The sequence below is a fragment of the Danio rerio genome, chromosome 1, assembly GCF_049306965.1.
Source record: "Danio rerio strain Tuebingen ecotype United States chromosome 1, GRCz12tu, whole genome shotgun sequence".
Taxonomy (NCBI): domain Eukaryota; kingdom Metazoa; phylum Chordata; class Actinopteri; order Cypriniformes; family Danionidae; genus Danio; species Danio rerio.
Genome location: NC_133176.1, coordinates 33,183,759 through 33,208,696, shown reverse-complemented (window position 1 = coordinate 33,208,696; position 24,938 = coordinate 33,183,759). Strand labels below are relative to the sequence as shown.

General features: G+C 35.3%; 1 protein-coding gene across 3 annotated transcripts in view; it reads left to right on the top strand.

Moving 5' to 3' along the window:
* Positions 1–12,500, top strand: part of cckbra (cholecystokinin B receptor a) — a 45,429-nt gene extending 32,929 nt beyond the window's left edge. The window contains exons 3-6 of one of the 3 annotated variants that reach the window (XR_012401621.1): positions 2,038–2,299; positions 9,783–9,850; positions 10,428–10,555; positions 11,805–12,500. Coding sequence is in view for 2 of the 3 variants with exons in the window: in NM_001114714.2 (NP_001108186.2) it covers positions 2,038–2,299; positions 10,428–10,555; positions 11,805–12,340 (926 nt within the window). In the remaining variant the exon portion in view is untranslated. Of the gene's footprint in view, positions 1–2,037; positions 2,300–9,782; positions 9,999–10,427; positions 10,556–11,804 lie in introns of those variants that run through there. The other 2 variants (NM_001114714.2, XM_073946373.1) reach the window with 2 other exon arrangements.
* Positions 12,501–24,938: the final 12,438 nt, after the last annotated feature.

The window sequence follows — 24,938 nt, the reverse complement described above, 5'->3', positions numbered from 1 at the left end:
AACATATTATTTCACTGTGTACTGGGTTATAATGTATATTTTACAATAAAAACTACAAATCTGTAACAAATTAAACTAAAAATAAAACGTCTTGCCAGTGCTGTGTGTATTCCGCCACTGACAGTGCACGCCCTTATGCAGCGCCTGTAACTGCTGCTTTTAAGAGAGATCAAAGCTGTATTGATACAACCAAAAAGCAAGATCATATAGTTATAAATATTCCATAACAACACTTATCGAAATATTTATACATTTACATGTTGTTTATTAAGATTGTGTGATCTGTAGGCTGTCTGATCTCAGAAGCTGTAAACTGACACGCGTGCGGTGATGTTTCTGACAAGGCGCTTTTATTTAGCCTGAAGTCTATACATTTTTTACATAATGTTCCATTACACAACATTTCTTTTTTTATTAATTATAGTTTATATATAAAACCAGTGCTAGCTTGTTTAGTTTTGATCATTATGCAAGGATCATATTTCATATTCGGTTTATTCTTCATTAGCCTATAGATTCGTTAATAATGTATTTTATAAATGGATTGTTCATAAGGACTAAGCTATTAATATATAATATAGGCTTTTATGGTTGTTATTTGTTTGGTTCCAACTTCCACAGTTTTTTTCAGTCTGTAGCATTGGTGTTTTATTCATTATGTCAATAAAAGTTATGTGTTGTTTAATAAGTGTTTTATTTATTTATTTTATTTTATTTTTTTGTAGTTTTCTTTTTGTCCATTCAAACAATTGACGCCGAATTGGTGATTCCCGCAAAACTGAAAGTGAAAGCAGGAAATGCAGAAAAAAAAAAGGAAAATAAGAAACGCCCACTCCCACGGTGATACCGGTATTACCGGTGTTGTCACGTGTCGATTAACCGGTGGGGAAATTTCCTCATCGTCACAACCCTACTCCTTCGCAAATCAGCTATTGTGTGGTGTGCGGTCTGGTGCAATATGGCTGCTGTCGTGTCATCTAGGTGGATGCTGCATGAATGAGGAGATTTCCCCTAATGTGTAAAGTGCATTGATTGTTTAGAAAAGCGCTATATAAATGTAAGGAATCATTATTATTATTATTATTATTATGTCCAATCAACTGAATTTACCACAGGTGAACTCTAATTAAGCTGCTGAAACATCTCAAGAATGATCAGAGGAAACAGAATGTACCTGAGCTTAAATTAGAGCTTCACAGCAAAGGCTGTGAATACTTATGTACATGTGATATTTCAGGTTTAGTTATTTTTACTAAATATGCAACAATTAAAAAAAAATCTTTATTGTGTGTGGGGTATTGTGTGTTGAATTTTGAGGAAATAAATGAATTTAATCCTTTTTGGAAGAAGGCTGTAACATGAACAAATGTGAAAAAAGTGAAGCGCTATGAATACTTTCCAGATGCACTGTAAGAGTATTTGGTGGTTTTAAAAATCCTTAAAGTCAATCAATAACAAACTGATCAAATTAACATGCATCTTACACGTAATTTGCAGGCATATAGAAACAGTTACTCTGTATGTTAATAAATGCTTTAGACAGTAACAATGTTCAGTAACAAAACAAGCTGCTTATTATCCTTCTTTGTACTGTAATTTACACAACCAACCAGGAAAGATACATATATCTCAATCTACTAAAAATGACAGCATCATTCTGTTAAGGTTTACAATATTTAAATTTGTCAGAGCAGAAATCAAGGCCAATATTGTAATTCATAAGTGCAAATAAACATGCACACACAAATCACGAAGTGCAAAAAACTGTGAATCAACTGATATGACTTGCAGTGTAAAAAAGGATCCCCCTCACCCCTGTAAACTCTATATATTGAACTGAAATAAATGATGAGCTGGTTGCTTAAATAAGTAGAGCATGCAATACTCACTGATGTCTTGGGGATTCTAGAAGCAAAGATGAGTGTATAAGTTTAGCCTGTTTTGATATTATGTGCTATTTATATTATGTATGTATGTATGTATGTATGTATGTATATTAATATACTTTTTCTGCTCTTGTCAACAATATCTTCACAGGTATATCTGTCAGCATCTCCACCTTCAGTCTGGTGGCCATTGCTATTGAAAGATACAGTGCCATTTGTAACCCGCTAAAGTCAAGAGCATGGCAGACCCGTTCTCATGCCTATAAGGTCATCGCTGCCACATGGGTCCTCTCTGTAGCTATTATGGTGCCCTATCCTGTGTTCAGTATATTGGTGCCATTTAACAAGACTAACAACATCACAGCTCACATGTGCAGACTTGAATGGCCTATCAGCCAAGTGGAGCAGACATGGTGAGTCCTTTGCGAGTTTAATCACTTGTCAAATGATGCAATAACATGAAGACTTGAAGCTTAGTGTTTTTATTACAACTTTTTATTTTATGTATACTTGGACTGAATGTCTGTTTGGGTATATATGTGGAGAAGTTAAAAGGCTTCTGTTAATTGGTTGTATATATATATATATATATATATATATATATATATATATATATATATATATATACATATATATATATATATATATATATATATATATATATATATATATTGCTCAGCATATATAAGAATATAAGATCACCCCTCACAAATTTTTTAAATTTACAATTTTAATAGGAAGCTATACAATATATTTGTGCATATACATTAGATTAGTCAGTACTGAAGCCAAATCTAGAGCTTATCTAACAAAATAACTTACGATAACAGTCCAAAATCTAGTACAGCTAAATTTACATGTCATAGAAAATGTCTTCACCCTTGTGTATTACTCCAACAAGTAGCGGACACTCTACTGTTTGACACATGTTGCTGCTGTTGGACAACATATTGTAGTTTTGAGTCTTTTAAACATTTATTGTACAGCAAGGATGTATAATCCTGCGCCTAAAGGGCCCCTTTCATAAATAGAATCTCATACATTATATCTGCTAGAATATACAGTAGCTAAACTCTGCACGTATACAGTTAGTAATAACAAAAGTGATAAAACTGCAAAACAAACAAGGAAACTCCAATGCAAACAAGGGAACTGAATATAGCAATACAGCGATATATATTGTAACAAACGCATGAATATTCCTAAATATAGGAAGCATTTTGTCAGTGCTTGTTTTGTTTTCTTTTTGCAAAACAATAGTAGCTGGCAGTAATAGCACTGCCCTCAACTCATAAATATGGGACTCAAAGAAAACTTGAAGCTTTACATTCTTAATTATGTTACTGTAATAAAATGTTGGGTAACAATTAACAATAAGATTCATTAGTTAATGCATTTACTAACATGAACTAATCATGAACAACACATCTCCAGCATTTATTAATCATAATTGAACATTTACTAATGCACTGTTAAACATCCAAGTCCACGCTTTTTAACATTAGTTAATGCACCATGAGTTAACATGAACTAACAATGAACTACTGTATTTTCATTAACTAACATTAACTAGCATGAACAAATACAGTAGTATATGTATTGTTCATTATTTGTTCATGTTAGTAAATGCATTAATTAACATTAACTAATGAACCTTATTGTAAAGTGTGACCAAATGTTGTTTCAGACATGACTTCAGTACACCAATAGCTCTCTAAACGCAGCATTGGACATTTGTTCCCCCTCATTGGGGCTAAATATTTTAGATTATATGATGACTATTTCTCAGAATATAACATTTCTATTACTACCACAACAACAGCTTTAATTAATATTACTTTTAATAAAAATATATTGTATTCATTCAGTTTCTTTTCGACTTTGTCCCTTTATTAATCAGGGGTTGCCACAGCAGAATGCTAAAAATAATGTTGCAGTGCAAAATGATGGCATGGATTAGCCTGAAATTGTGAACAAAATGGGGTATGAGTGAAAAGAAAGTGTGCAAAAAGCTGTTAAAAAAAACCACATCCATGCAATATAGTGCAATAAATGACAAGGTCAAATAAGCACTAATCAGCATGAACCAGAGCCTTGAAAAGCATATGCTGGTTTAAGCTGGTCTTTAGACAGGGGACCTAATGTCAGGAATCATCTCTAAATGAGATGAAAATACATCACAATTGCAATTAAATCTTGCTTATTAATAGTGGCACTGCGGTCTAAGCCTTGTTTGGTATTCATTATCTCTATCTGATAGTCTGTTTGAACATACAGATGCATCGTTCCATTGGCCAAGAGTTTCACACAGATCACAGCCTGCTGGTTCAACTCCTGGTCAGAAACTGTTAAGCTCCAGGGGGTTCTGATTTGTGATGTCTCTCTCTCTCTCTCTCTCTCTCTCACTCTCTCTCTGTTAATATTAATATTACTGTGTTAAAAAACAAAGTATGGATGGCCAAGAAAGTCTGAAGATGATAGTTTGAGTAATTTAATAAAAATATTTAAGCTTTTTTTTTAAATATAATAAATGCAGAGCACTGCTATAGAAATGCTTTATTAAAGCTTTACTTTGATGAAGACATTTTTAAAAGCAGTTTTGCTTTGTCAATAAAGGCCAATGGGCTTTTAACACTTTATTGACTGGAGAAAGCTAAATGTTCTGTCACTGCTGATTAAAGTTATTAATTTATCACGTTCAGAGGCATGTTGACAGTTTAGTTTACCATTAATGGGTAGAGTACTTTTAACTTTATTGAATCATCTTTCTTTAAGAAAAAAAATAAATTAATTAAAAAAAAAAAAAATAAAAAATAAAATATATATATATATATATATATATATATATATATATATATATATCCTTGACTGCGTTAATTAGGGCTTCATCCATCCTGTCTTTCATGTCAGCCCTTTTGAAAACCTTTGATTCATGTTCACTAAAAAAGCCTAGAATGTCAAGTTATACACTTATTAGATAAAAAAACAATAAAAAAAACCAATAATAATAATAATAATAATAATAATTACGGTGGGGGGTGGCACAGTGGGTAGCGCTGTCATCTTACAGCAAGAAGGTTAAGGCAAAAACACAGTAAGGCAAGAACAAGGAAACACTTCTTAGGGCTTACTTACAAGATACAAGACTCAGCCAAGATGTGTGTGTGTGTGTGTGTGTGTGTGTGTGTGTGTGTGTGTGTGTGTGTGTGTGTGTGTGCATTTGCAATCAAGGGGGATCTGGAACTGGTGTGTGAGGTGCATTATGGAATATGTAGTCCGGTTCAGGGGCAGATGTGATGTGTAGAGTGCCCTCTAGTGTATCTGGTGAGCACTTGATGATTGTAACAAATAGATGTATAAAATAGCTCAAATCTAGACTAATCATCAAATATGCTAGAATAAATAACTACACATGTGAAGTCTGTTTAATCTGCTTATTTGATGATTTGTCTAATTTTGGACTCTTCTTAGACATCTTTTATAGATTTTTACATTTATAAGATATCTATTAAGCACAAAATTCCTCGGTGGGTTCTTTATCTTTTACTATCCTTGTTTGTTTTCAAAAAACATACAGGTTTTACAAGTCAAACATTGTGAACATGTGTGCTTATTATTAGTGTGCTTCCTAATATCACCCTCCAATATCTACTTCCTGGTGAGATAAGTATTGTTTTTATTGCCTTTGTGCTTGAGCTCATTATGAATTTGAAAGCCACACAGGAAACAAAAGGAGAGAAAGGTGTCTTTGATATTAGATAAGTGCAGCACGGAAAGGGGCTGCAAGCACAAAGCTGTCTGATAGAAAAAAAAGATCTGAGGAACAGACTAGCAGAAATGCTTTCAGAGAATACTCCCACGCTGTCATTTGAATATTACAAAATGACGTCATACTATGGGACTGAGCTTTTTCATTTAAAGGGCCGTGACCACACCTCTAGTTTGAAAAAAGAAAAAATGAAAGTGAGCAAGTTTTAATTTGTTTAGGTTGGAGTATTCAACAGCAAAAGAGGGAAGGGTCTGCATGAAAAGGGGAGTTTCTTTACATGTGGCCGGCAACCCAAACACAGACGCAGGGGAAATAGACAGTGATTCGAAAAGCAGCGTTTACAGTGGATCTGAGAGATGTGTAAATAAAGTGCTGGATTTCTCTCCACCAGATTCCCCTCAGTCACATTATCTGGTTAATGACAGTACAGGTCCACTGCCTTTTCATGTTTAACCTTTCAACACAAACACTCCCCTGAATGCAGGAGAAAGTGAAGAAACTCCCGACAAGGTGATAGTCTCACAATGATAGTTATTATTCCCAACTGTATTTAACCAATAACCAAATAACTAATAAATACATTTTGCCTGCCACAAATACTGCACTGCAGTGAAAAAGTCGATTGTTGTAATCTGTTGTGAAAACATTGGTCTAGCACCCCACCTCCCACCGGACTTCGGGTTCAGAAGATGGATGTAATTGTTGTACAACCATTTATAAAGACACCCAACAAAGCATTTTCAGTTCTTAATATTGTAGTTAAATTATTGTAAACTACTTAGTAACTTTAGTCATTTCAGTAATGTCTTAAAAAACTGAAAGAGTACTTTTGACGATATTAACTTTACCATCTGAAGAAACATAAACAATGAACATTGATCGCACACTTACCAAATCCGTAGAGATAGGACAATTGTCACCGACTCGCTCCCAGTCATTCCCCTCGCTGGCCAGCAGAGGTCATCATCACCGGACTATAGACATTACATCCTCCACTTTACTGATTAGCACTCACACCTGCAGCACATCTCCCAAGCACACGCTTATAAGCAGCACAAACACCCAGTCTCATTGCGAAGTCTTGTTCTGCCCTGGCTAACACTACTGAGCGTTTCTCATCATTGCCTGCTTCCCCGTTGCTTACCTTACCTTGCCTTGATTACCGACCTTGTCTTGCCTGCCGCCTGCCTTGTATCTCAGCCTGAATCCTGACTCTGATCCACGCCGCCTGCCCTGAACTCTAGCCTGCACACTGACTTTGATATTCGCCGCCTGCCTCTGACCCATGCCTGCATACTCATCCTGCGTTTACCTGCCGCCAGCCCTTCGACTTTATACTACTGTGTTTGATGTGAGTTCGCACACGCACTACATCTGTGTGCTTGTTGTTATTAAACTGTGTTTAATGAATATACTGCAAATGGATCCATCTGTGTCAGCCACTTCGTTACAACAATCAACATGAATTGGAACTGCGTCTTTCAAAAAAGAAATAGAGTGGCAAATCCGAATTTCATCATTTCCAGATTGGAAAAGCTCTCGGGTAAAAAATGTTCCATACAAACATATTTTTGCCACGTGTTCGCAGACCACTGTAATCCACACATGTAGGTCCCACACATGAGCTGTGCTCTTATTGTGGGGAAATGAAAAAAAAAAAAATTATTGTGGCACATTTATAAATGCAACGCTTATAACTCATGTCACCAAACAATTCTATTTCTTTTTCCACTTGTTTTAATTGCGGTTGGCAACACAACTTGGCGTCTCTCTGAACACTGTAACAGGTAAAAAGAGTCTTCGAAGCTACATCATGCATATTAATGAAGTTGCACCTCATTCACAATTTTGTTCACAACAAAATCAGCGTGCTGATTGGTTCTTATAAAGTCTTTCTCATGAATTAATGCTAAAAACTCAATGATCTCACTTTTTACACACTGGTACAGATATCTAATCACCACTCTGAAATTTACACAATAACGTTTACACATCGCTGTGACGTAGCTTTAAAATTTCTTTTCAAACCAGAAGAACGAATTTGCTCAAAACAATGCAAAAACAACCAATTTTAACTTTTTAGTAAAATATATGTGTCCTGATAGTGTTTTTAGCAACGTGAGACATATTTATGACTGTCAACATCTCAAAAAATGCATTTTGGTGTTTTGTGACCCTCTAAACCTCGACATTCATCTATTGTAGTGTCTTATTGCTTAGAAAACAGTCCATTTCATTTCACATAATAAGGAATAAATCTGTTAGGCCAGTGGTTCTTAAACTTTTTTTCATCAATCACCACCTCAGAAAAAAAATTGTCTCTCCAAGTACCACCAAAATTAGCAGTATTGAAATACAGTAGCGTAGTAGGCCCAGTAAAGCAGCTACAACTCTGCAAAGTTAAAAAAAAAAACGTGGCAGATTACCTCAAAAATATAGGCTATATGTCAATTATGGCATATTATATGCATAACTTTTGATAAATTTTGAAATGTGTATAGCATGTACTTGACATATTGCATTCCTCCGTGTACCACTAGAAGGAAGCCTACGTACCACTAGTGGTACATGTAACACAGTTTGAGAACCACTGTGTTAGGCCAAGTTCACAGTCATTGGATCGCCATTGCTTTCACACTGCACGACTCTCTGGGGGTAACCTTCGGTTGCTGCTCTGTTCACATTGCATGACGGATCAGAGACGGGCAGTTACAGCTTATATTGCCTTATATTGCCTTTACAATAGCAAGAAATGCTGACAGCTCTGTTTGGACTGGAAACAACCAAACACATGAAAAGTGATAAGAACGGAAAAAGTCATATGAGCCTGTTGATATTCTGCTCTATAGCATCTCCTATTGCCTTGTCTCCTATTCTCTTATTGGCTGTAAGTCACTGCAGAGAGTTTTCAGTCAGAACCTAGGATTCTGTGATTCCTAGGGTGGGGACACACCAAGCTTACGCCCCATTCACACAGGGCGTCAGCATCAACGCTTCCCATTCACTTTGAATGGGTGACGTCAGGCGCTGCCAAACTGCATTGTGGATCTGTCAGCGCCACTTTAGTGGCGTTGCTAGCTGCAAAAGGTTGGGACTTGCTCATCTTTTCAAACGCTGACGAAAGCATCAGCTAATCAGATCGCTATATGCAAGTACACCAGCTCAGACAGTGGCTTATTGCTGACTAATTTAATTTTCTGACAATGCTATGACGATCAGGTCAGCCACAACTTCAGACACACCCTCTGTCAAGCTTTGACGCTGAAACCCGTTTGTATGGGGCATTACAGTTGACCATTGGGCTTCAGTCTAGCTATCAGCTTGTTAAGTGGTGATGTGTTTGTGACGTATGTAATACTGTTTCTGGGTCCAAGTGTAATACAAGGTTCTGGGTTCTGGGTCCATTCATTATAGTAGAGAAATCATTCGTTTATGATCACGTTTTATTACTATCACATATTAAAGTTAATTTTATATAAAGTCATAGTGTACACAACAATCTCTGGGCTTGCTGCATAACAAATACCAACAATTTTACAATTTATAAAAAAATGTATCACTTTCTGGCCATCAAATATTAGGCATGGACATATATACTGCGATCGTGATTTTCAAAAGCATTAAATCGCTTTGTAAACGTTTATTATTACCATTTCATGAGTCTCCCCGTTCAGTTGAATAGAGCGCTTGGACCCGGAAGCCGCTTCGCGTGACGTCACACTTAACGAGCGGATTAGTCAGCATCAGTCATGCTAGTTGGTTTGGTGTGATTCACATTTTGCGTCTTATCGAGCTAACGTCAGATCGAGTAGTCCCTTTCAGCGTGCAGAATCGGTATCATTTGTTGGCTAAAGAGAGCAATTCAATTTGTCATTCAGCAACGAATCAGAGCATGAGAACAAAAACTCAAGTGATGGAACCAAGTAAACAATTCAATTAAAGAAGAAAGTCAAATATGGCAGGTTTTATTTTGCTACATTTCTCAAATAATTGCAAGCAATAAGTACTATTAGATTATCAGATAAATTTGCACAAGCAAATTCATTTATGTTGAGTGGAATGTACTGTAATAATGATACTAAACACTGCTTTATTTATCCATTGTCTGTGCGTATTTAATCTTCCAGGATCCCTTTGTGGAATGAGAAAACCAATTTCTGCCCCCGCGGGAGTGAAAAGACACATTCATGTGCAGGTCTTTGGTCTATATGTGAGCCAATGCAAGCCTACAACACAGAAGGATTTTTGTCAGAGCTAGTTGTTTGACATTGGCTTGGTGTGTCCCACCACTTAGATCTCACCTATATAATTCACATTGTGTGATTTGATTGTCATTTGCATGAACAAGCACTGATTTGCCTCTTGGGGGATTAAATTAGCACCTACTTCAGAGTAGGGGTTGAACCCAGCACAACACATGAAGAATTTCAGTTGGTGGTGTAATTTCAACCATAGAGATGACCCTGAGAGAGAAGCTAGTTTAGGAACTGCCCTTGTGCCTAGTTTTTATAACAGAGCTCTTTTAACTACCCAGTGCAAAAGCACTTTTTAAGACCATTGATGTTGATTGATGATTGACTAGAACTTTTAGAAAAGAAACAACACTTTTGGAAAATGCATTCCAGAAAAGTCATTTCTGCCATCACTCATCTCCCTGGTTGTCATCTGTTCACTAATTAAGTGTAGTTGAGCGGTTTTATTGTTTTTTTCTTATACTGTCTCTATTGATTCACTGCATTTGCATTTACTGATATTATCTTTTTCTCTGTCAGGTACGTCTTGTTGCTGTCCATTCTGTTCTTCATCCCTGGAGTGGTGATGATAATTGCTTACGGTCTTATATCCAGAGAACTTTACAGAGGGATTCAATTTGAGCTGGAGCAGAAAAAAGATACCAGTGGTATGAATTTTTTGTGAACACATGTGCGTGTGTGTGTGTGTGTCTTCACACTAAAATGAAAACTCAGAATGCCAAAGTAGTCTGAAGCACACCTGTTCACTTTGATAGACTACATGAAACATTTAAAAGATTGTTTTAGCTAAATGCACCAGGCATTTCCATCAAACGTTTTTGTTCTCTAACACTTGAATCTAATTTCCTCCTGTGGATGATATCAGTTTGCCTTGAATTTGCAACAGTTAACCAAGCAAGAGTAAATTGAAGTACTGCTAATCATGTATTGTTTACTTGCTAAATTATTTGATTTAATGTTTCCTTTATGTCAAACAGCCATTTAAAAGTTGTTTCCTGCCATTTGAGAGATTTGAGCAAGGTGGAAGCTTTTATTTGGCATCCTCAAATGGCATGCTCAACAGACTTTTCCCCTTTCAATTTTATGAAAGTGGCTGCTTGACCCATGTCTCCCATGGTGAAGACTGAATGCACTAAGGTCATGCTGAGTACTTCCCTGAGCGTTAAGGTTGATTGTGCACTGATGTGCTGAATGTAAGCTCTCTCAGGGAGAAGCTTTAGATAACTGCAGTGAGGTGGAAGAGGGTACTTCTCAGTGCATTGCAGTTAAAGACCTCCACAGCTATCTTTTATTAGAAGTATCACAAAAAACAACAACTTTTTAAGTGATGATTATTTTATTTTTTATTTTTTTGGAGAACTACGCCTAAGGACATGCTGATCCCGGTCTATGCATATTTAAATAGACAACTGGTTATACAGGTGTTATTTGTTTAAATTGTGCCACCCTTTCTTCACGGGCATACAGTGTGACAAAACATTTCCTTTTTAAATGAGTCGTCTAATTTTCCTTATGTTATGCTCTGCACCACCAACATTATGCCATCTGTATTAATGCTGAAAGAGATTTATCTGAAGTGTCTTCATAAATTGCAAAGATGAGATTGTGATCTACAAGCTCTAGAATATCTTGCTTATTAAATATTGCATAAAAGAAATTAAAAAATTTAATTAAACTGTGTTTTTGTTCTTTGAATTTTGAAGTAAAAGGTCAGTTTATGATGTTTAGATCACCTGTTTTCCACAGATATGGTGTTTTTACAGATTTGAAAGCGACAGCTCAGAAAATGTTTGTAAACCGCCGAAAAGTCAAGAAGAGCAGTCAAGAGTGATTGTGGACAGATGCAGGAAAGGGTTACAGTACACCTTTATTTTCTCTCATTTTTTTCATTCACAGGTGTAAAGAATGGGTTGAATGGTGGATTGTCATCTTGCCATGATGAGAGCGATGGATGTTATATACAGGTCTCAAAGAAACCTCCCGCTATGGAACTTTCAACTTTGACCACCTCAGGCCCAGTCAAGACAGACCGTCCACGAAGCAACACCTCAGAGGCCAAACTCATCGCCAAAAAACGAGTGATACGAATGCTGATCATTATAGTTGCCATGTTCTTTGTATGCTGGATGCCTCTATACTCTGCCAACACCTGGAAGGCTTTCGACCAAATATCTGCTCAGCGTGCACTTTCTGGAGCTCCCATCTCCTTCATTCAGCTGCTCTCCTATACCTCAGCCTGCGTTAACCCCATCATCTACTGCTTCATGAACACCCGCTTCCGGAAGGCTCTCTTGGCTACCTTCGGGTGTTGCAGGCGGCCATGCCACAATCGGAGGAAGAGGAAGGAAGGTGATGATGAGATCACTGGGGTCACAGGGGTGTCCATATCTAAGTTTAGTTATACAACTGTTAGCACGGTAGGGCCGTGTTAGCGTTGTGGGTGTTTCAAGTTTGATCCATGAACCATGTGCTTGTCATGTACTGCTTGTTTAGGAGTTCAGATTCTTCTTTTCATGGTGTCCACATTCTTTGTTCAATGTGTCAGTGTTTATTTGGAAAAGAATACCTCATTTGTTTGTTCTTTCTGCCTAATTCGGTGTGTCAGTGGTCTTTTTTGGTTGTGTTTTCAATCAAAAGATATGGTACAAGGGATGTACAAAAATGTAGCTTTATTTTTTTTGTGTGGTAAATATTAGAGAACTTTTTAAAGATGATCTTAGTAATGCATGGGAAGTGTCAATAGAGAATTACTATAGAAATATTCTTGTATCTTTGATGTTATGGAACCAAATATTGCACGTTGCATGATCAAAAAAATAGCCCTCTGGTAGATAGCTGGCTACAAAATGGTACAGTTGCTCTTTTTTGGTCTACATGAATGTTGTGGTTTTCTGTGTTTATTCTTTGTTTCATTTGAGTTCTTTAACAGAATCCTTGTCTTAATGAGCTTTAGTTACACACCACCGAGAGTTTATTTTTTTGATGCACATTTTCTACAAGCTATCCTACACCAATCTCTATCAGGGGAGCAAGGGAGTTCAGTCATTAACAACCTTTTGCAAATCTTCACCCTAGCTGATGTGACAAAATGGTCAACACTGCCATGTTACTATACAAGACAGGTGGGAATTTTCAAGACTCCTCTTGAACACCTTGACACTGGGAAATATTAAAAGAAAAAGAAACTAATAAACAGTAAAGAGAACTTTGATGTAATTGCCTCACAAAACCACAACCCGAAAAAAGAACGCAAGCCTGTCTCAAATTGCAGTTGCTCTAATTGATTTTTTCCTTATTGCTGAGGCTGATGAGACACCTGGGATATTCTGCATCTCTTCTGGCCCCAATGAAGCCTCTCTGAATATCTGAAAGAAGAGCTAAGCTCTTGTTTGTGCTGAATTTAATTTATTCAGTGGTTCATGCTAAACATGAAAGCCGGATTTGCACAGCGAAACCAAGCATAAGATGTTTAAGTGCTTATGACTGGTTTATCACAGAGTTGCTGATTATATATATATATATATATATATATATATATATATATATATATATATATATATATATATATATATATATATATATGGTCATACAAGTATTCACTTGTAAGGGAAGGTTCACCCAAAAATAAAACTTCTGTCATCATTTACTGTTTTCTGAGTTTCTTTCTTCTATTAAACAAAAAATGTGAATGTCAACAGTAACACATTTTCAGATTTTAATAATATACTCTGCTGGTCAAAAGTTTGGGGTCATTTTTTTTCATGTTTTTTTTTTTTTAAGAAAATTAATCTTTTTTTTAAGGTGGCATTTATTAAATGTAAAAAATTAAATAAATTGTTAAATATTGATAAACATTTTAAATAACTGCTTTCTTATTGTATGTAGTTTGAAATGAATTTTTCAAATTACTATTATTACTTCAGTCATTATTGCTTTTATTACTATTACATTAATAAAATTTTTATAAAATAATTTTTATTATTAATTTAGAGCAATTTCTGAAGGATCATGTGACTCTGAAGAAGCTGGAAAATCCTCTTTAAAATCACTGCAATAAATAATTAAATCAAATGATAAACTACTTTTGAAAAACTACTTTTTATTCAGTGCAATAATATTTTGCAATTTTACAATTTGTACTCTATTTCAGATTAAATAAATGCAGTCTTGGTGAGCAGGATAAGCTTATTTTAAAACATTTAAAAATCCTACTGACCCCAACATTTTGACTGGTAGTGTATAGATACACTTTGTGTCCAACAAAAGAAAGAAACTCATAAAGACTTATAACCACTCAAGGGTGTGTAAACTAGTAAAAAAAAAAATGTATGGGATAATTATCCTTTTTAGTTGTGATGTATGTGTGTGTGTGATATGAAACTTTATTTTTGAGTACATAATTTACTAATTTCTGTTGAGAACACAGCCCTTCTCATTTTTCCATTTACAAGCACTTTTTGTTTAAATTATAATAGTAGTACTACTACACTAATAGTATTACAGCACAACGATTTGCATTGTTTAATGTTTTATTTTCCATCTGATAAAGTGTTTGGACTCAGAAATGGTGATGCGTAACATCATGTTAACATACCTAAAACAATTTATTTTCTAGTTCATCAGTTTACCAGTTAATCAACTTTGGATTTTTTTATTACTAAAGATTTTTATATGTAATCCACACATTAGATAAAAGTAAATAGTATGAATAATTAATAAAGTATGATTTAATCCTGATTTACAATAATTAACTTTTTAAAAATGCAATATTCAGTTTACAAACAAAGCAAATTTTATCAGTAACAATAATAAAATAAAATAAAATGATTGTGTATTTTTGCAGGCCAACATTAAACAGTTGCTCTTTTTAATTAAATTGCTTTGTGATTAAAGACGTCTCTTGCAAACATGTATTGTCATTTTACTCGTTCTTCTTTCAACTTTGGAAGTCAGAACTAATATTCTTAGCTTCGTAATGTATGTGCCTCCAGGATATACAATAAGCAAATACTTCAGTGCGTACATATGCCAGCCTCCTTACCTCATTCATTTCTGACTGCTGCTTTCTCATTATTATCACTCCCTTCCTGCAATTTTTTTCTTTTCATCGATCAGTTTTCCTTTTCACCATTGCCTCTAAAGGACCACCTGGGTATGTGGCAAACCTAAATCAAACAAAAGTCTTGGGGATAAACAGAAAGTGCTATTTCTCACTCAGACACACAACCTGTCTCTTGGTGACATCCGGCACAAGCTATGCTGAAAGTTGAGCTAGTTATTCTCACAGGTTGTGTTTGGGTAGATGACTAATAACATACGTCTGGCCAAACCACTCCAACAGAGGATATGGATCCTGTTTCCAAGACAACCATTCATACAGTACATGACTGGTTTGATTAGGACCAAATGCCTCATAAAGTAACACATAGAAACATATTGAAATGAAATGTACCTAAATACAAATAACAGCACAACAAAGACTTTTGTGGAATTACGCTTTGGATAAACAGACAACAGTAAAATATTCATTTTTAATCTCTGTCGAGCTTGATGTAGAGCATCGGGCTGTTAGAATAAAACAACAACATACTGGCCTGGCATGTTAAATAAGAAGAGGTTAACAAATTGTCACACTTCTGACCTTGTTCAGATAAAGATATTTTATTTTCAAAAATATTTTCTAACATGCTTCAACTCTCTTCTGCTCTTTTTGTGGCAGATATAAAGGAACAGAGTGATAAATATGCAGTGTGTCAAAGTTTGTCTGCTCTAAATTGTTCTCTGAGGAATTGTCCTTATAGTTCTCTTCTGAAACATAGACTCAGAAAACGTGTTGTATTTTATTGTGAGTGATTTGTGATCTGTATCATTTAGCCAAAAAGGTTGGTATGTATTGATTAGATTAATCATACAATATTTGTTTATGGTTTATATTTAAACATCGGTGTAAATACAATACCTCACTATTCTGGCAATTTAGGATTCCTCGTTATCTGCCTATATAAATGCATTTTTCACACATAAACAATACTTGAAGATTTCTCAAGTTATTTCTTGCCATTGCCAAATCTACTACTACAACACACATGCACAAACACAATGAAAATAAAAAACAATTAAAAAAATAGTGAACAAAAAGCAAACACCAATGATCCTGAATAGTAAAAATTGTGAGATTTCACTAATTACACTACCTTTCACTGTACATTTACAGCACAATTAGATGATACAGAAACAGGTTGTTATAATGCAGTGTATTGGCCAAAACATCACAATACACCATGGCCACCATAGCCTTAAATGAGGGAGTGGAAATGTATGAGACTGTGTGCTTGTAGGTGTTTTTATGAATGAGTAGTACTTATGTACCACCAGAGATTGTATTATTAGGCATTTCTTTGTAGCAATTGTCCTTTGCATTTGCCATTTAATGGATTTTCCCTCAATTGTGTTTAGCTGGTTTGCACCTCGTATTCAATGTTTGAAACTATATGTTTTTTTTTTTTTTTGACAAAAAGTAAAGAATCTGTTTTTTTGTTTTTTTTTTGTGATTAAGTATATCTCTGAAGCAAGCTGTAATATATAGAGTTGTTGTTTCATAGATTACAGTTGTATCTGTTGTAATAGATGAATTCAAGGGGCATGCTTCTGGGCAAAGATTTAAGTGGCTCTACTCACTTTGTGCACCGAGTTAAAATTCTTATCTGATCTATACTACCTGAGCTGTCAAAGAACATTTATGAATGTATATTGATTAACAGAGAATCTTCTAAATTCTTTAGATAAGCCATTGCCTAGAACATGATGCTCATTTTTGTGTTAAATTAAGCCTGATTAAGAAATTCAGTTTTCATTGTCAATTTTTGTCAAGTATTTTAATATTATCAGAACATTGTCAGTTTTATGTAATGTGGTGTCAACCCCTAAAAACTGATATGTTTTTGGAATGAAGTATATCAAAATAAGGACATCTGTTTTGACCAGATCGTAGGCTTGAACATTTTAATTGTATGCACAAAAAGAAAATAGATTAGGGTTTATAATATACAATACAATATAATATAAAATAGCAACTTAAAAGTTTATTAATAAAACCGAAATGAATACAAAATGCAATTAAAAAATGTTTTCAAGAAAATGATCCTCCTTATGGTTGAAACTACAGTATACATCAGTGGCTTAATTTTGTTTCATTTTCTTCGGTTTGACGTTATTTACATTTTTGTATACCTACTTTGTACCAACTCAGAAGACTATAAATGTTCTATCAACCTACATGTTCTGTCATCCAAGTGAAAAAATGTTCTCATTATATGTTTGCTATATTTAGAATACATGTGATGGCTTGTTTTACAATGTGTAAATGTCTTTGTCGTGATCTGGGTTTGTAGTTTGAGGCCAAGGCTAAAATAAAGCTTTCTCAATGCTGCCATGGTAATCTGTCTTCTGTTATCATGTCTTTGAAGCTCCCACCTTTTCTTTCTCCATCACAGAATGTTTTTTCAGCTACTTAGTTTGCAGGTGTTGTCTCAGAATCCATCTTTCAGGGAAAACCAGTGTTGTGACAGCATGACAACTCAAAATTCAAAATTTTGTCCACACAACTTCTAACATCGAATAAGACTATATGTGTGTGTTCCGGTTGTAGACAGGAGATTAGAGAATTAGGGTTAGCAGAAGTCGATTGAAAGTGACACAAATTAATTGCAATGGTATTGCTGTCTGAAACAATAAATAGCAGTAGTTAAATCCAGAGTAAACTGACATTTAAGATCCAAATAACCTCTTTAGTCACTTCTTCACAACATTGATCTCAAAACTGAAATCATTGTGTCTATTCCCAGTAGTGCATAAACAGGTATTATTTCATTGTTTAGCATTTGAATGACATAATATCCAATGGCATAGTGAATGATTCGAATTTAGCAGACTGTTGTAACCTCATGCATTACATTTAAACATATTTTTAATAAACTGCCACTTAAAACAGAAGAAAAAATACAAACAATAATTTGTTTATCGTTTAAACAAACACTCCAATCTCATAAAGAAAGTCCAAAATCACTGTTTTAAAATGGCTTTTACAACAAAATAGATGTAATTATATGTTTAATCATTGAAAAAATAGCATTAGCACTGACACTAAACTTCATGGAAATGCAAAAATGGCCTCTTTAGGTTGTAAAAGGGCATTCAGTACATCTGGCAGCGAGTCAGGCCTGTATTTAATTTTCGAACAGTTCTTTTTGTCTTGTTCTCTTATGGCAGCCATAATTGGGGTCAGTGTCCTCTTTTGGCTTTTTTCACAACCTTCTCTGTTAAATTGCCTTATTATCTTACAGGTTTACGGTTCAGATTTGACTGCCAAGAAAAAAAGAACTTCTTGGGATTATTAATTAGCTGCATGTGTGAGCAGACAGGCAATGAGCTGGAAGGAACATGACCATTTTAATTACAACTAGTTAAAAAAAAAGACATTTCACATCTCACAATGAGATATAACTAATAAAAAAACATGCAATTACCGCAGCAGACAGGCAGAGCTGTCAGGGGATGCTGAGCAATTCTCTATGCCTGAACTCTTAGTCCTCAAACACCCAATACTTATTTCCGTTTCAACTTTTAAAAAACAGCTCTCATTGAGGAAATTCCAGTGGGAAGAATGAGAGAAAATTGCTTTAAGGGTGGCAAAGATTGCTGGTTCACAAGGGGAGATGGGTTTGTTTTTATGAGGGTCAGTCTAAGTCAACAAGTCTCTCCTGGTCACAGACACTGTCATTGTAGCTGTTATGAGATTCTGTCTCAACGCTGCCCATTTCTGTGGCTAGACTGTGTAAAGATTGATCCTGGAGAGACACTGGGTCAAAGTAATGTCTTGTGAGGGAGAGAATCTTTGTCTGTGTGTGTGTGTGTGTGTGTGTGTGCGTGCACATTTCGTATTTCATTTATAAGCCATACCTGGTGCCCATCTCCAAAACCTCAGTTATATCACGGATGAGCGTATATGTGTGTGAGCTTATGTGCGGGACACCTGAACCTTATCCTATCACAAGACAGATTACAGTGCCAGGAGACATTAAGCTTAAGATCTCTCATTGGGTCGCTCCAATCTCACAATGTTTTAAAGAGCAATTCTAACAATTTTAAAAGATACTGCATTCCAAACAAAAGCATACAAATTCCTAATAATGTAAAGTTAGTTGTGAGTGTTTTCAGGGCTGGAATTTAAAGGATTATTGAAAGTAAAACCTTTGGATATAAACAAGCTCTTTCCATCAAAGAGTGCCCACACAATTGCGAGCTTCAGTGCTGAACATACAAACACAAATATCAGCAACAAACAAAACAACTTTTAAATTTTACAATAATCTTTGCTTTTTGTCACTCTCAGTAATTTTTGTCACTAGGTACATTTCCATCCTCCTATTTTTATGCGCATTTTGGATATGCGCATAAAATAACAGTTGATGGAAATGGCAAGATGCGCATAAATTTAGAAAATAAAAAGATTTATGTGCATTACTGAGTAGGATAAACTTTATATTTGATAAAAAAAGATGTGCATAAACTATGATGGAAACACATTTACCAAACACATTACAGAATTATTATTTTTTTTTTTTTGGTCATGTTTTAGTCATTCTAAAATGTCATAACCATTTCAGTATTAGTATTATATTATTATCAGAATCAAAAGTGTCTGTGCTCATTGTCTCACACCTTTTAACACCACCTCGCATGCACTGATTGTCAGTATTGCTTTCTGAGGCACTAGTCATTTATTAAATGAAGAAAACATTCATGCAGCTTCAGAAGTGATGATTTCTTTTTCACTTTGACTCATTGGATGCTTTATTCACACATCTTTTATGAGATACCCCAGTTTTACGGATAAAGATAATTTGCATTTTTGGATGGAAACATAGCTAGTACCTACAGTATAATTGAGCATACAGTATGTGTTTCAATTAACCAGCCAGGGCATTTCTAGTAAGCCGTCATTAAATTCTATTGTCGCTCCATTTAAGATCTGTCTTGTTTAAAATCAATGAACTTTTACACTCCCTGACTGATGCAAAACAATAAAGGTGCCACAGAGTGCATAGGTTCAATAAGTTAAATTGTTCTCTGATATCTACATACTAGCTATGTGGCTCGGGTAAGATTTAAGAGAGGTTTATTTTGGCTAGAAGGACTGAGTGAGATATCCTTACAAAGGGGGCAGACAGAGAAGCGTTTAGTACTAAATGAAAACACAAGCAGAAATTGATATCAACCCCTGCATAACTAGAGGAGTTTTATAAAGTGTATAGTCTGCCGTTTACTAAAGAAAAATCATAGTAGTGCATAGTAGTATATAAGCTGCGTCTCAAATGGCACACTTTAAACTTCAGTATGCACTTATATGTATTTATGCACGCACACACTCAACAGCATAGTGTATCTATGTAGTATGTCATCCCAAATGGAACACTAATGTTTTTTTACTAACCGGAAATTCAAACTGTTCCACAGATGACTTTTGACAGTTGCCAAATTAGTGAAATAAACGACAAAATTACCAAATAATACATGCTATGACTATAACCGCATTCACCATCAGGAGGCGGTACAATCACTTTCGTATAGGAGAATTTTGCTTTAATAATCCAAAATAAATAATGTAATCCAACATGTGGACCTAAAGCTCCACCCCTTCTGCTATATGAGCAAAGCAGTGTCCATCATTTCACACTTCATTTTAACAGTTGAATAAGTGTATCATCCAGGTAATTAAAGTGAACTTATTCTTTTTAGAGTTTTCAGTGTGAACGTTCTACTTACTCTATTTATACTACAAAATTGTGTAGAATAATGCATAAGTATATGATTTGGGATGCACCTAATTTCAATGAACCTCTTGTTTTAAAAATAAGAGTCCCTTTTGCATGGTAAGTTTAATATAAGCTTAAATAACGCTAAGTGGACAAAAGATCCTTGTTGCAATCTCTCTCTGAAACATTGTGGACAAACAAAGCATAGGGTGTTTAAGTTAATGATCCTGTGTGCATTGTAACAGCTATTATATTTTACCTGGAATTTACACTCATAGTATTTACATGTGAATGAGGAAGTAATTGTGTTTGAAACTCATTATATGTAATTTACATGTACTGAACAATTATTATTCAGCTATGCATTGGCATATCCAGATTTTCATTATATGGCACCTTTAAAGTGGGTCAAACGCTAAAAAAAGTACACTGAAAAAATCAGTTCAAAACTCATTGCTAATTGTTGCAAACAATTTATATAGGGTGAATTTAAACATACAAATTTGGTTGAACAGTACAAAATTTCATTTGTTTATTTAAATTCAGCCCATATATATTGTTTTTAAAATAAAAATTGGGTAAATCCAATAAATCCGTTTTTTCAATGTACTGCATCAAATGGCCATTGTGCCACGCCACATCTTTACAACATGAAAACAGCATGTTCTATGGATTTGTATGCAGTGCTTGGTCCTCAGCTGTTGTCCCCTTACAGCACTTAAATTTGAATTTAAAGTCTTTTCATCTTGTTATTTGGTTGAATCTAATTCTTAGTGTATTTTACTAAGTACTTTATATTCAAATTATAACTTTAACTTTTTTTACACTCTTCTGACATATTTCTGTTTATCTTTAAATTAAGTGAATCAGTGATACTGGCCTTGAAAATGAAAAGATGTCATTGTGTCATTGGTTGCATTACTATTAAGTGTCATTACAGAATAGAGCTAAATTGACACACTTTCACAACTTCGTGAGAATCCTTGAAAACCTTTTCACTAGCCTCATCTTCAAAAGAAAGGTTTATTCACAAAGCATTCTCACTACATAAACATCTAGATTCAGTTCAGCAGAATATACAGCAGCAAATTTGTACTGGGAGGAACTTTGAGTTGAGATTCAAGCCATCTCAATCTCATTACATTTCTGATGGAGTGATTCAAATTTTTTTTTCATATTGTTCCCTCAAAAGGTGAAAGGAAATAAATAAATAAAAAATAGCTGTATTTTCTTCTTACCGATAAAAGCACAGAGGCTATATTTCATATGGATGGACACTCCGCTTCAGTAATGAGATGATGTTGGAGGACTCACTGTCAGCCAAATAGATGCTTTACCCACACACACTCACACCCACATCCACACACACACACTGCTTCGTGGTGTCTACTGCATACTAACAGCTTGGAAAGCCCTGGAGAGCCAGACCCCAGAACAAGCTATTCATCTTTACTGGCCCTCACATTTCTCTCTGTCCTTCTTTTTTCCTCTTCTTCCTTTCATCTGGCATTGCAACTCTTGTTCCTTCATTTCATTTCTTTTGTTCTCTATGTCTTTGTAAAATCACCCTTTGGTCCAGCAATTTACTTTAATGTGGCCGAACATAATGATCCTATGTGCTGCTCTCAGGCCCACTTTAACATACTAGTTCATGTTACATGACCGTAAAAACAATGCTTTTCAAATGGACTGAGACAGGGGAAAGGGGAGGAGTAATTGTCCATAGATTACACATTAGTGACCGACCCCTGACCCCTGGTGCATTTAAGCTAGATCTAAGGGCACACATCTAACAGGTGGACATTTTTATTTTGGCCATCTTTGTTTTTTTTTGTTGTTGTTTTTTTTGGGTGCCTTCATAAGAGTAATGCAAAAGTATATAGCTAAAAAAGTGGCATTGGTTTTGATAGAAGAGGGCATTGCGTAGAGTTTTTGTATAAATCAATAAAATAAATATATATATATATATATATATATATTAAGCGAAGTTTATTTATAAACTAAATTCAAGTGGAGCACATACTTATAATTAACTCATTATAAATGAGCTTCTTACCGCAATAATCTTTGAATTGAAGAAGCTTTAACACAGGGCCACCAGCCTTCCTGTAACACTGTCGCTGCTCCAAAATGCTGGCGACGAGCTTCTATTGTACCAGGGCAACACCTCCAGGCAGCTCCCCGGATTCAGCAGTCGCTGGCCCAGACTGATCGAGCGTCCAGCACACTGTCCTTCATGACTGTCCTACATGGTGTATTTTCACTGTGCATTTAGATACAGCAGCCGATAATGCTACTGCTTTGTGGCATGTCTAACTTCCCACTATACTGCCTGTTATTCCCTCGCACTGCCGCTATTACCAGGTAAAGGCCCTGTGTATTTACATATTAATCACACGCTTACTGTTTTCGATTTATGCCGAAATGATCATCAGAAAGCTGGAATTAGAAGAAATGCAATGCTATTTATGAATCATCTATTTCAAGTTCACACTTTGCTGATAACTGATTATAAAGCTTGTTTGGCATGCTGTCCCAGGAGAGAGCCCTGAGCTCATAAGATTCTCGAGCCAGGGGCTTCCTCCCTTTAGCAAGGCGAGAGGGGAGTTTAAGCTCAGGTAAATCTCGAGAACTCCCCTGTTTTAGTAGCTAATGAACAGATAGTGATCGGTCTAACTACTTACTTAAGTATGGATGTACTTATGGATGTGGTGGATGGGGGGATTCTTCAAAATGAATATGGCTGTTATATGGAACTTAGGGTATTTATAGTGGCTATGGAATCGTCTGATGATTGAATCATAAATCACATGAACTGTCAGATCCATAGCAACAAAACAGACTAATCTAGTAATGTTTTATCAACATTGATATCTCAGCATCAGAACAGCTGGGTATTGGCTAGTTTGACCGATGCTAGCAAATGGGACTTCTTGTATGCTAACCTTGGTATCAGTGATTATCTACATTCTAATGATCATAAGCTACATGCTACAACATGCTAGAAATGCTTGCCAACCCTTACAAAAAATTGCTGCAGGTTTTTTAAAGGAATACTTCAGTTTTAGTCAACTTCTGAAAAGTGCAATTTTTTGGACACACAAATAAAAAACTGCAACTGTAAAGTATTACTGCAATACAATTGAAGTACTACTACAGTACAAATGCAGTACAACTACTGCAATAAAACTGAATTACTACTATGGTACAACTACAGTACAGCTACTGCAATAGTACTGAAGTGATACTATTACTATAATGCAGTACAACTACTGCAATCGTACTGAAGTATTACAACTACTATAAAAAGGTGGTTTACCATCTCCAGGTTGGAGGAAAGTTCTTACCCCAGGTGGAGGAGTTCAAGTATCTTGGGGTTTTGTTCACGAGTGAGGGAAGGATGGAACGGATTGGTGCAGCAGCAGCAGTAATGCAATCAATTTGCCAGTCTGTTGGAGTAAAAAAGGAGCTGAGCCGTAAGGCAAAGCTCTCGTTTTACCAGTCAATCTACGTTCCGACTCTCACCTATGGTCATGAGCTTTGGGTCATGACTGAAAGGACATGATCGTGGATAAAAACACGAGTTTCCTTCGCAGGGTGGCAGGGTGGCACCCTTATAAACAGGGTGAGGAGGTCTGTCACCCAGGAAGAGCTCGAAGTAGACCGGCTGCTCCTCCACATCGAGAGAAATCAGCTGAGGTGGATGAGTTTTGACTAGTCACAATTGTAATTAGAGATATCTCCAAATGAATTTTGACTAGTCAAAAATCCAATTCAAGATATCTACAACTGTAATTCGACTATTAGTAAATTAGAGATATCTTCAAATATATTTGTAAATATCTCTAAATATGACGAATTAAAGATATCTCCAAATGTATTATGACTAGTAAAAAATCAGTTAGAGATATCTCTAATTACAATTGTTACTAGTCAAAATTCATTTAGAGATATCTCTAATTACAATTGTGACTAATCAAAACTCATTTAGAGATATCTGCAAATATTTTTCAATGGAAGTCAATGGAGGAATATGACTAGTCATAATATATTTGCAGATATCTCCAATCTGATTTCGTACTAGTACAATTGTAATTGCAGATATCTCTAATTGTCATTCTGAGTAGTGGAATTATAATTATGACTAGTCAAAATATAATTAGAGATATCTCTAAATATATTTATGGAGTCAGAACAAAGATTTAAATGCTAAAAA